The sequence below is a fragment of the Muntiacus reevesi genome, chromosome 2 (assembly GCF_963930625.1).
Source record: "Muntiacus reevesi chromosome 2, mMunRee1.1, whole genome shotgun sequence".
NCBI lineage: Eukaryota > Metazoa > Chordata > Mammalia > Artiodactyla > Cervidae > Muntiacus > Muntiacus reevesi.
This window is the reverse complement of record NC_089250.1, coordinates 120,500,007-120,511,798: the sequence shown is the minus strand read 5'-3', so window position 1 is coordinate 120,511,798 and position 11,792 is coordinate 120,500,007. Positions and strand designations below refer to the sequence as shown.

Below are 11,792 nucleotides of genomic sequence, written 5' to 3'. Positions count from 1 at the left end.
CCTGCAGCTGAACCCAACAAGTCCCGAAGGTAAGGGAGCCTGAGTAATGTGGTTCAAGAAGCAAGTTCCCAGGGTGAGGGCAGGGAGTAAAAGGCAGAGAGTATGTGGATTCTCTATAAACAGAGAACACCAGCTTAGCCTGCCAGACTTCCAAGTCTGGAAGCAACAAGACAGCAGCTTAAATTCTAAATAGTCCCATTTCCCCTTCCTGAAACTCTCTGGGGCAACAAGAAACAACAACACAGCAACAAACACCCAGCCCAGCCATAAATAAATAAATATTTTTTAAAAAGAAGAAATTCCAGTGAAATAGAAATCAGACTTACAGGAATTATTCAATCTTCTGTGGCAGAAGGCACCGCAGCCATATCTAGAAGACACTCAAGGAAGAAACTGTGAGCTGAAAACTTCAAAGCCAGTTGAGGATAAAGTATAAAGGCTACAGACTAACATTTCCACACATATAGGAACACAGAATATGGTTCACATGAGGTCTTCTTTCTTAAAACTTTTTAACCTTTTTAAAAATAGAAAATGCCACACACAAAAAACAGAACACCATAAACCCTCATGGACACACTGCTATAACCCAAGGGGCCTAGCTATACAATTCTCCGTTCACATCCCAGACATCTTCTCAGTTCATCTGAAAATATTTCATTCTTAAGGAAACTTCTAGAAGACTAACTCCAACCAACCAAGAGATAATAGAAAATATCTCAGAAGACCAATGGCAGGCTGCTTCTAATATCTTCAGTTACAGATCTAAGACAAGAAAAAGGTGTGGAGGAATGGAATGTAAATGCTATGTATTTTCACAAAGTAGAAATGAGACAACTAACAACAAGCCAAAAAAAAAAAAAAAAAAGGAGAAAGGGAGAGAAGGTGGAAAGCAGAAAACTCTGCCCTTCTCATCTATAATTTGATGGGAATCAGAGCTAAAGTCCAAAATGTGATGTTAGTGACTTTGTGTTTGGCTAGTTCGGGAACTGGGATTTGGAGAATCAGGAACTACCTGAGGAACTGTTAATGGGAGAATTGTCTTTGGAGCCCTGACCAAGACCCAACAAGTGCAGTGGTCACAGCCTTCTTCTCCTCAGCCTATCTGGGTTTCACTAACTTCATGAACCTCATGGAGACAGGCCTGCGCTCCTACAGGCTCCCATGGCTCCCTAGCACCATGTCCACCTTGTCCCAGACACAGAGCCAAAGACAAGTCCAACCTGGCCCTATCCCCAGGGCTCGGTGTGGGGGAATCGAGGAATACAGAAACAGGCATCTGCACAGCGCACGGGAGCATCAGCCGCACAGGGGCAGAGGGACGTGGAAGGGGCTGCGCTGTAGAGATGGTCCTAGAGTGAACCCAGCAGGCCAACTCTGTCATCTGGGAGGAGAACCAACGGGCCATCAGCCCTGCTTTCATCCGGCAGATGTTGCCAGAGCCCCTCTCGAGGAACGGGGCGCGCACTAATCAGCACAGAGGACTCGGTTGCTGCCTGTGGACAACCATCACAGCCAAGCACACAGGAGAGCCACTCATTAGTATGCAAGTGTGGAAAAGTACACTGGCAGTGGCTGGACCCGTTCTGTGTATGTTGGGGCCGATCTGGGAAGCTGAGATCTGAAGGATGAAAGGGCAGAAGCCACCTAGACAAGGGTGATTTATGAGGAAGGATGGGCAGCATTCCAACGAGAAAAAAAACAGCACACACACAGACTGAGGTGAGCTGAAGCACGATGTCAAAGGGAATGAACAAAGGTTAACATGGCTGAGACTGAGAGCGAGGGGGTACTGAGGAAGAAGGCTGAGGAGGTGAATGAGACTGGCAAACGAAGGACCTTAGTATCACTGAGGTAACATCAGGATTTTAGCTTTTCTTTGTAATAGACACCTACATCACAGCAGCTTAAACGATGAGAAAACTGATCCTTTCGCCTAGTGTGTGGTAGGGGCAGGACTGGTTAAGTTAGGGACTCAATAAAATAACTTGGGATCTAGGTTCTTTTCATACTTCTGCTCTGCCCTAATCAGCAAGTTGGCTTTTCCCCAGGCTCCTTCCTCCTGAGGTTAGAAGTGGCTGCCAGAGTTCTAAGCATCATTTTCAGTCACAAAAATGTCCAGTGGAAGAGGAAGAAATGCTTCTTCGTCTTTTTTTTTTTTTTTTGAGGATGAAAAACCCTTTCCTAGAAGCCTCCTGGCCCTCAGACCCAACTCCTCCTCTCCTTGGTGTGAGATGGCTCACACGCTCATTCCTAAGGCCAACAACACTCAGAAGGAAAACAGGATTAGGAAGGATTGCTGGGCCAACTGGGATTCCTCCTGAGTCAGGCAGGGGAAGGTAGCCTACCAAAAAGGATCTGAGGGCTCTGATAGTTCAGCCCCACCCTCCTCTGGGTGTGGCCCCACATGATCTCTCCCATCCCTGGCATCCTCTTCTGGGGGCAGGGGCTCCTGGAGATGCTGGAAGCACCTCCACATTACTCCAGGTGTCTCTTCCAGGACCTTCCCTTTAGGTCTTGGCCCATTTTGTAGACCAGGTGAGGCCTTCTTTGGGGAAGTCAGAAACTGGAACAAACCATGAAACTGAGCTTGGCCCTGGGGTGAGGGTGAGAGACATTAAGGATTAGAGAGGAAATCTATTGCTTCCTTGGGAGGGATCGCGGATTGGAGAAATGAAAGGTCCCCTGGGCAGATGGTTACATACATACATAACCTGGGCTGGTGGGTGTGAAGGGGGTTGGGGGTGGACACGACATTGCCCCCTGCTGGCAGGTCGCCGAAGGCCTCTAGGAAAGCCGGTCTCGAGTGTGAAGCAAAGACGACTTTTTTTTCTGTCAGTCTCCCCTGAACTGGAAGTGCCTTGTAGCCAACATCTTGTAGCCAGAGGTGAAACGGCATGACTATGCATGTCCTCGTCCAGAAGAGAACAAGATCATACGGACGGAGGGAAAAGTGTGTGCAAAGGCGGGGAGGTGGGGAAAGAGAATGGGGCGTCACCAGCCAAGGTGTGGCAAGGGTTCGGATGAAGAGAGCCGCTAGCGCCCGGCGCCAGGGCTGGGCTTATCCTGTGGCAACGATGAGTCACCCACCCAGAGCTGGTATCGCGTGCATAAACACGTGGACACGTGCAGGGGAGGCTGGAGGGAATAAAGTTTACGCGAACTCTAGACCGTCTTGGGGATCTGCCCGACAAAAACGCCGGCCTCCACCCTAGGCCAGAAGATACTGGTGCATCCGGAACGGAAGGGGTGCCAACGGGAGTGGTCTAGCGCGCGCACGCACTCTGCCGGGTGCCTGCGCTTCACGCCCACGTGCACCGCGCTCACGTGCACCGCCCTGTGCGCCGCAGGGCCCTCCCGGGGGGCGTGTCATGGGCGGGGCTCTTGGCGGCCGCGCCAACCAAGTCAATCGGGCGGGGCCCAGGTCTTCGGGGCGTGTCCTCGCCTTCCGGGTCCCGCCCGGTGACTCACCGCTGGGTGCGGCAGTCGCACAAACACCGGACGGGCTGGTTAGAGTGGCTAGGGCCAGAAACACTCCCCTGCGTCCCCTGTCTTCCCCGAGAGTTCCTGCCGCGTGAAGTCCTCGCCGGCGCCCAGCTCTGGATTGCCTCGATGCTCCCAGCCTCCTGGCTCAGCTCACTGGGAGAAGTTCCCGAGGCCGTGGCCGCTGAGCCGCTGAGTTCCCCCGCCCAGAGCTGAGCTCCTGGAGGATCTGGGGATCGAGTATGCCCTTTCTAGGAAGGGCCGGGTTTCTGGAGCTGGGAGAGCGGTTTTGGAATCGGGAGCGGGGAGAGGCACGTACCTAAATGGGGTTTGAACTTAAAATAAGGGAGAGTGGGGATACGCGGTTGAGAAAAGGAAAAGGAGTTCTTGGACAATCAGTCTGGGTTTCCTCCGAATTTGGAATGCCAGGACTCTGTCTGGACTAGGGGCTGAGTTTCCGGGCTGAGGCTCTGCTCTAAGCGAGGGAGGGCTGGGCCCACTGTGGAAGGAGTCATGAAGTGGGCACAGGGTAGGAATATATGCTTTAATCAGGTGGCCCACCAAGAGCCTGCCAGAGCTCTGGGCCTCGAAGGGAGTCACCCATGTCTCCCTTCTGTCATTTCAGGAGGCCAAATTTTTTCCCAAAACCCGAGAAAGTTTCAGAGGCCTGGTTAGCAGTCTTGTCGATGGTTTCCTGGGTAGTCTTGGCAACCTGGTCCATGGCTGGGGAAGGAAGGAAAGAGCAGTTGAGGGCGGGACCCCGGGGAACCACAGCCATGCAGGGGTTAGCCTCCCCTGGGGCTCCCTCCCCAGGATGCAGTGAGGATAGAGGGTCTGCAGAGGAGAGTGTGTCTGGACAAGGGCTGGGTGGAGTATGGAGGTATGCTGGGGCTATCCACCCTCTTGCCCACCAGCCCCACCAGACCTTTCTGCCCTGCTTCTGTGGCCTGATCCACCACTTGCTGAGCCGCTGTTCCGGCCGAAGTCACTGGAACAGAGAGATGTGGGTTTTAGCTCTTGAGATACCATTAACCACAGGGGCTCCACCTGCCTACCTCATCTGTTCTCTAGAGTGGTCTGTCTTACATGCCCAAGGATGGATGCCATTAAGGTAAAGTCCTCTGACCAAGGCCGCTCAGTCAGTGAGGGGCATGAGCCCTTTCCATGACTCCAGGGTATTATTTTTGTTTATTTATAACTCTGGGCTCCTCCCCTCTGGCTTGCTTCCCTTGTGATCCTCAGGACTGCTGAGAAAATATCCAACAGAGGAAGGAAGGCAGGGCAGGGCCAGGCTGGAATTGGCATCTGGGCTGCGGCTGGGCATGGCCCAGGAAGAACCCTGCCCCCTTTAGCAACTTCTCCCCTAGAAGCTTGGCCCAAATGCCTGAATTCCCACCACTGGGACTTCTACTTTGCAAGGCATTCTCACTACCTCCTCTCTCTTGTGCCTCTCCCCAGAGGGCACACAAGCAATGATTGCCAGTTGCCTCTATGGGCAGGCAGCTTAAGGCATTAGGAAATGAAGTGCAGGAAATAGGTGAAACTTCCAAGGTCAGGCCATCTCCTCTATACCAGAGTTTATTCCTATGGAGAACAGGGTTTCCAGGAGCTCAGATGTGTCCCACCTGCTGGGTAGGCAGACAGGTGCTCTGGCCTTCAGCGATCTAACCCATCCTCGCTGCTAAACAGTAAAGGGCCTACCTTACCCAGACCCTGGGGGCTGGGTACACAGGGGTCAGGCAGGCCCTGGATCTGCTGCTCACAGAAGTCCCTGGGTTCCTTGTCTGACATAGCACAGTCAAGACCACAGGGAAGGAGCCTTTGCATTCAGCCTACAGATGGGAAAAGTGAGGCCCAGAAGGAAGGGTGCTGTAAACAGAGGCTTCTTGCTACCATTTTAGCCTAGGGGAGCAACTGTTCGCTTTCCTAGGGCACTGATGAAGGAAGGGGTGGGTTTAGGTGTTGTCTGCTGACTGGGATATGCATAGGACTGATTGGGAGCCAAGGGAGGCTGAGCTGGAACTGGAACAGGTGCTGCTGGTGTGCCCAGAGTCTCCTCACACCCCCTAATCCCCAGTCCATCTTCACCCCTTCCTGCCAGGTGTGTAACTCAGGTCTAAGGAGGAAAGAGCTGGGGACAGAGACTAAGACTAGTGACCTGCCTCGGCCGCTTGAGGGTGGGAAGATCCTCTGGGTGAGGACTTAAGAGGAAATTAGTACTGGGGGGAAGGGAGGAGTGCTCAAAACAGAGCCCAGTGGGAATCTGGAGCTGCTTCCCTCATCCCATCCTGGTTCTATGGGCCTCTGGGACCCTGGCGGGCAGAGATCCGCTGGGTGGCAGGAGTCCGATTTCCCTGTGGACTTTCTTCACTCTCCCCTAAGGGCCCAGGTGGGGCCACTCCCCGCCTTCACAGCCTCCTCGGATTGGCTCTGGCAATGCCCAATGCCTCACCCCGCCCAGGCACCGCTGTTCTCCCCCTTGCCTCAAGGCATCATTCCTGGGCTGGTCGGGGTGGGCGTCCTGCCAGGTCCCTGCAACTCCAGAGAGAGCCGTTCCTAGCCGGAGCCACCCCACCCCCTCGACTTTCCGGCTGCACAGTCCCCTGGCTTGCGCCCCCCAACCCCCGCCTCCATCGGGTGTGCCCGCATCGCGCTCTCTTCTCACCGGCTTCCTGGGCCGCCCCCTCCACTTGCTTCTTCAGGTCCTGCAAGCCCTTGCTGGCCATGGCTGCGGGGGGTCTGCGAGTGGTTAAGGGTAGCCGCAGCGACGTTGGATCCTGCTCAAAGAGGCTGCGACCCGAGCGCCAGCTCTGGTTTTTAAGGCGCCCCAGGGCCCGCCCCTCCCCGCATGAAGGGGGGTTGGAGGGGGCGCGGGGCGGTTCCCAGCACTCGGGCTCAGGGGAGTGACCGGGCCCTGCTCCAGTACCCTCCAGCCCGAAAGCACATCCTGGCCTCAGGCAGACCGTGATGGGAAAGCGGGGAGGTGTGCCAGCTAGTGTCTGAAGAGGGGCTCAGGGCTGCAGAGGGGCTGGATCAGGGATCGGGACAGTGGTTGGGGGCACAGGGGGCGCACCAATCTTCCTCCACCGGGTGGGCGCGACTTTTCCTCCCTGACCCTGAGGATTCCCCATCCTGGGAGGGGTGAGGGAGGTGGGGATCAGCACCAGGTGGAGTTGTAATTAATAGCAGCTGCTTTTTATTAAGTGTTTACTTTGTGCCTGGCGCTGAGCAAACGCTTCCTTTCTTGTGTAACCTTGACAACAAGCTCTTGGAATGGGAGTTGTTAGTAGTTTATAGGAAGAAGATGAGGCACAGAGGGTGATTTAGGTCTCACCAAAATTCACATGGCAGGGACTCAAGTCTGAGTCGGTGGGTTATAAACCCTAGGGCCCTGACCAAGGCCAAACCAGCGGGTCCCACGCACTCAGCCTGGACACTGCAGACTGGCAGATGCCATCGCCCAACTGCTGCTGGGACGGGGTGGGATGGGGGGGTAGTGCAGTGGGGAGACTGTGGAGTAAGTCCCACCTCCATCCATTGAGGCCAGTCACTGGAGACCACGTGGCGCTGATTGGGGACCACACAGCCCCAAGTGGAGGGGGAGTAACAGAAAGGGCCGTCCATGTGTGTCCAGCCCAGGCAAGGAAATCATTGTTGGTCACCAAAGCCCCAGGGCTTGAGCGGAAAGTACTCCAGACCAGTAAGGGAGCGGCCTAGCTGCAGGTTGCTCAAGTCAGTTTTCCCGGGACTGAGCGCGAGGGGCTGAGGGATGGCCGGAGGGCCTCGGAGGACGGAGGGCAGTTAGTGACTGGCGTGTCAGTAGGGCAGCCAGGGATCCCAGGGACAACAAAATGAATCCTGATGCTCAAGGCCGCAGGTCAGGCCACCACCCACCCAGCGCTCTTCCACTTGAGTTGGCCATTGGAGCCTGGAGGCCACCCCCTCAGCCTGTGGCTGGACCCTCTTTAAGGCTGCTCTCTGATTAACCCTTTCTGGGCCCGTCTCTGCACGTCTATCGGAGTCCCCCCTATTTTGGAGCTCTGGGAAGTCCCCGCTTACTCAGGTCCCCTCAACTGGCCCACACCCTGCCTCTAATAGGTAGGGAGGAGTGACTAGGTCATGGAGGGTCAGCCTCTGGTGTGGGGGTATCTGGAGAACACACACACATGAGAAATTGAATAATGGAGGATTTCTGGGCCAGAGGAAGGGGCAGGCCCTGAGATCTGGTTAGGGGGACGGAGATTTGGTGGGGGGAAGGGAAACCAAACACAGACTAACAAAGCAACTGCCCCGCCCTGTGCCCATCCCCCCCTGCTGGGAGCCTGGTCCAGCCCTGAGCTCTAAGGGTCAAGGCGCAGCGAGTCCACCTGACTCTTCTTCAGTATTCTGGAGAGCTCTCATCCAGCCCCTGCCCCAGGCCTGCCAGCCCTCCTGAAAAACCACCACTAATCCCTTTAGCCAGGAAGACCTTTTACACTGCTCCAAGTTAGCTCATTGCTGAGCTGCTGATGCTGTTTGGCACCAGGCCCTGTGGGCAAAGAATGAGACAGGCAGCAGCCTCTATGGGAGGCTGCCCAAGCAGGTGATAGGAGACAGCTGAGTGGTTCTAAAGCAGCAGGCACTGAAGTCAGACCCCTTGGTTCACATACGCGCTAGAGCAAGTTCCTTCATCTCTCTGAGCCTCAGTGTCTCAAGGTTGAGACTCATCAAGCCTCAATCCTTGATGGTGGGGGGCACAGTAACAGAATCTCCCCCAGGGTGTTATGGTGAGGATTAAATGGGCTGATGGATGCCTGACACTCAGCTGAGGGTCCATGGTTGGGGAGGGTGGGAATGGCGGGTCCTTTAATCTTGCTAATTCTTACTCATCGTTCCAGTTTCATCAAAAATATCACAACCCGGGAAGACTTCCCTATAACAGATTAAATGAAGCATCCCAGTTTGGGCCTTGTAGCACTCTGTATTTCCCTAACATGACACCATACTTCAGTGTCATTGCTTGTCAAATTCTCTCTCTTTCCTCTGCAGGGAAGCAAGATTTGCCACTCTAAAATGTCTCTTTGAAATGCAGGTTATTTCAAGCTAAAAACAATCAAAGCCCAAAAGACTCAGGAAGAAACTTTGACCTTTCCCCTTAGTTACCTAAAGAATTAAGTTACAGGATCTGTTACAGTAATAGAACTATCACCATGGATAACTAGAACATGAACTAGGTATGTAGACAGGCAGAAACTGATAAAAGTCAATTTGCTAAAAATCCTCTCTGTGTCCCATTGTCTGTACAAGGCCCAGCAAACATTTGTTTACCAAACACTTGCTTTCCATCTTCATGTCAAATGCCTTCCTCCCCAAACCACTAGCCCCAACACCGTCTTTTGTCTTTAGCTAAAGATGATATTTTAGGTGAAGGTTTCAGCCATTTTGATGAGTTACTCAGTTTTTTTTTGGTCTCTCATGTATACATGCTATTGAAATTTGATTTTCTCCTGTCAATCTGTCTCATGTCAGTTTAATTCTTTGACCAGCCAGAAGAACCTAGAAAGGTAAAGGAAGATTTATTCTTCCCCAACACCTCCAAGATTCTGGGCAATTGAAGAAACCATATCTAGTTTGCTTAGTTTGGTTCCTTAGAGTCAAACGCCTCACCTGATACATAGAAGATGACTGAAAAATCTGTTGTAGCAATGTTGGAGGAGGTCATCAAGAGGGTGTAACCACTGGCTGCCTTGTGAGCCGGACCTGCACAGTCAGCGGCTCCTCACCCTCTCCCCTGCCCTTGGAATGTATGTCCTGACTACAAATCCCACATTAGTGGCCATTTTTAGGACACAGTCTTGAGAGAGTAAGATGTTGTTGAAACCCTCTTGAATTGAATATATGACCGCATTCATGTGTGCTAAGTTGCTTAAGTCGTGTCTGACTCTTTGCTACCCTATGAACTGTAGCCTGCCAGGCTCCTCTGTCCATGGGATTTCCCAGGCAAGAATGCTGGAGTGGGTTGCCATTTCCTTCTCCAGGGGATCTTCCTGACCCAGGGATTGAATCTGTGTCTCTTGCATTGCAGGCAGGTTCTTTACCGATTTAGCCATCAGGGAAGCCCAAATATATGACTGACTCCAGTCAAGCCCTCTATTAACTTTTAAGATTCTGGCGGGTTGGGGCATAGGTCTATTCATCTTGTGGCGACTAAAACAAGTCTCATATGTGTGTTCTCTTATTACAATTGCCACCTACCAAGACAGGTCACCTGAGGCTTCTTGGAGGAGAGGGATGGGGAGAGAACAATTACTCCTCTAGGGAAGTCAGATACAGCCCCACAGAGCTCACAGCACATAACAGAGGGCTTAAAAGTAAAGCACACGGCAGGTGCTCATGGGATGGGGAAGAAGCTTCCTGGACCAGACAACTTCGTTGTTTGATCACAGGAACAGGTCCTAAATATGTGTCTGGGGGTGGAGGTGGGAGTTGGGACAAGCAGCAGGGACCCTTCCACGTTCCTTCAGTAGAGGAGAGGGTGTCGGGACCCCAGGAGCCCCATCTGGTATCCTTCTCCTGCAGTTACCTGAGAGGACCTGTCTCCTCCGCTTTCTCTCAGGCACACCCAGCCCCTCGGGCCTTCTTCCTGGGGCATGCACAGGCCTGCTGATGAGCAGTCTGAACCTGGGAGCAGGAACACCCTTGACCGCCCTGTGCCTCTCCAAGACCCTTCACTCCTCCCATGGTAGGGTTTGCACGGCTGGGAGACCAGCAGCTCACTGCTCCTTTCTGCCTCCTCAGCAGTGGATGCCCATGACTGGTGAACTGGGATACAATGAAGCTCAGCTGTCTGACTGGCTTTACAGCCCCCAGGGCTGCCCTTGACCTCTGCTCTCCACCACAGAGGGAGGATGAGCAGGTTAGGTATGGACTCAAGCTTCAGCGCCCCCAACCAGAGCTGGAGACCTGGGTGCTTTGGGCCCAAACTGGGTGTTAAAGGAGAAGGAACCCTGCTCTCCACTTAGCCACCTCTGAATGAGACTCCAGGGCATAATGTCCATAGTCTTTCATGTAGGACAACAACCACTCAGCTTGTTTTGAAATCTTGGAGATGGTGGCATCTGCTGTAAGGCCACTGCAGCCCACACGGTCTGGGTGGACGTAGCAGAGCATGCTGCGAATCAGCTGTGTGGCTCTGGGGTCAGGCCACCTGGCCTTCTGCCAGGCCCCAGCTTCCTAGCTCTGTGCCCTGCAGCAAGTTATTTAACCTCTCTGTTTCTTAGTTCAGTTTCGGTGAAACTAGGGACATGCTAACAATTAGTTTTGAGGATTAAAGGAGGTAAAGCACTTAGTACAGTATCCCACACCTGGGAGGAGCTCAACAAATATTTTGACTCTTTTTCTCTCTAGGCGGATGCTTCCGCTCCTGTCTCTCAATTGTTGTGTTTTCTTTTTTTTTTTTAATTTTGTATCTGTGGGTTTTTTCCCTTTTTTTTTTAAATTTTTTATTTTTTTTAAATTTTTTTTATTTTTCAGTGGGTTTTGTCATACATTGATATGAATCAGCCATAGAGTTACACGTATTCCCCATCCCGGTCCCCCATCCCACCTCCCTCTCCACCCGATTCCTCTGGGTCTTCCCAGCCCACCAGGCCCGAGCACTTGACTCATGCCTCCCACCTAGGCTGGTGGTCTATTTCACCACAGATAATATACATGCTGTTCTTTCGAAACATCCCACCCTCACCTTCTCCCACAGAGTTCAAAAGTCTGTTCTGTACTTCTGTGTTTTCTAATGATACTTGACAGGACTCTGCTGAAGGAAGGGAAAGCCCAGCTCCAACCTGGTAGGGAGCTCAAGGCTGGGTGGGGACAAGAGGGAGGAACTCTGGGTCGTGTCCCTCTTTGCCAAGGAGGATGCAAAAAGTCCTTGCTATGAGTTTAGACTTCACATCTTTGAAAGTTACTATCTGCTTCAGGGAGGGGTGCTAGGTGTCCCTGTTCCCAGAAGGACAACTGGCTTCAAGGACACACTCCAGGAGGACCCAGGAAGCCCATCCTCACCCCCTGTCATCAGTGGGGTCCATCCCTGGAGGGTGAGTCGAAGCTCAAAACCTGGGGCATCCTGGTCTCATGCTCCAGCAGACAGCATGTTCTTGAGGTTGTTTGCAGGATCCAAAAAGCAGGGCCGCCACCTCCATGTTAAAAGGCAATGGGGGGGGGGTGGCGGGTAGGGGAGTCTCTGAAGGCACTGTGTGCTCTCAGAAGGTGCTAGAAATGCCCAGTGTGTCCCTGTAGCATACCTGGCCCAGCTCCTGGGAGGGTCCAGGGGG

At 53.0% G+C, this 11,792-nt stretch overlaps 1 protein-coding gene across 1 annotated transcript; it reads right to left on the bottom strand.

Moving 5' to 3' along the window:
• Positions 1–4,013: 4,013 nt before the first annotated feature.
• Positions 4,014–6,328, bottom strand: ADIRF (adipogenesis regulatory factor). Its single transcript, XM_065919927.1, has 3 exons — positions 6,149–6,328; positions 4,409–4,471; positions 4,014–4,206 (listed from the first exon to the last, which is right to left on the bottom strand). Exons 1-3 carry the CDS (start codon positions 6,207–6,209, stop codon positions 4,100–4,102), a joined length of 231 nt encoding a protein of 76 aa, XP_065775999.1. The 5' UTR covers positions 6,210–6,328; the 3' UTR covers positions 4,014–4,099.
• Positions 6,329–11,792: the final 5,464 nt, after the last annotated feature.

Excerpts from the sequence above, each read along its gene's own strand:
- ADIRF (XM_065919927.1), bottom strand. The coding sequence starts at position 6,209 with ATGGCCAGCAAGGGCTTGCAGGACCTGAAGAAGCAAGTGGAGGGGGCG. Across the intron at positions 4,472-6,148 it reads GGGGGCGGCCCAGGAAGCCG|TGACTTCGGCCGGAACAGCG; the intron begins GTGAGAAGAGAG and ends TCTCTGTTCCAG. Across the intron at positions 4,207-4,408 it reads CACAGAAGCAGGGCAGAAAG|CCATGGACCAGGTTGCCAAG; the intron begins GTCTGGTGGGGC and ends TTCCTTCCCCAG.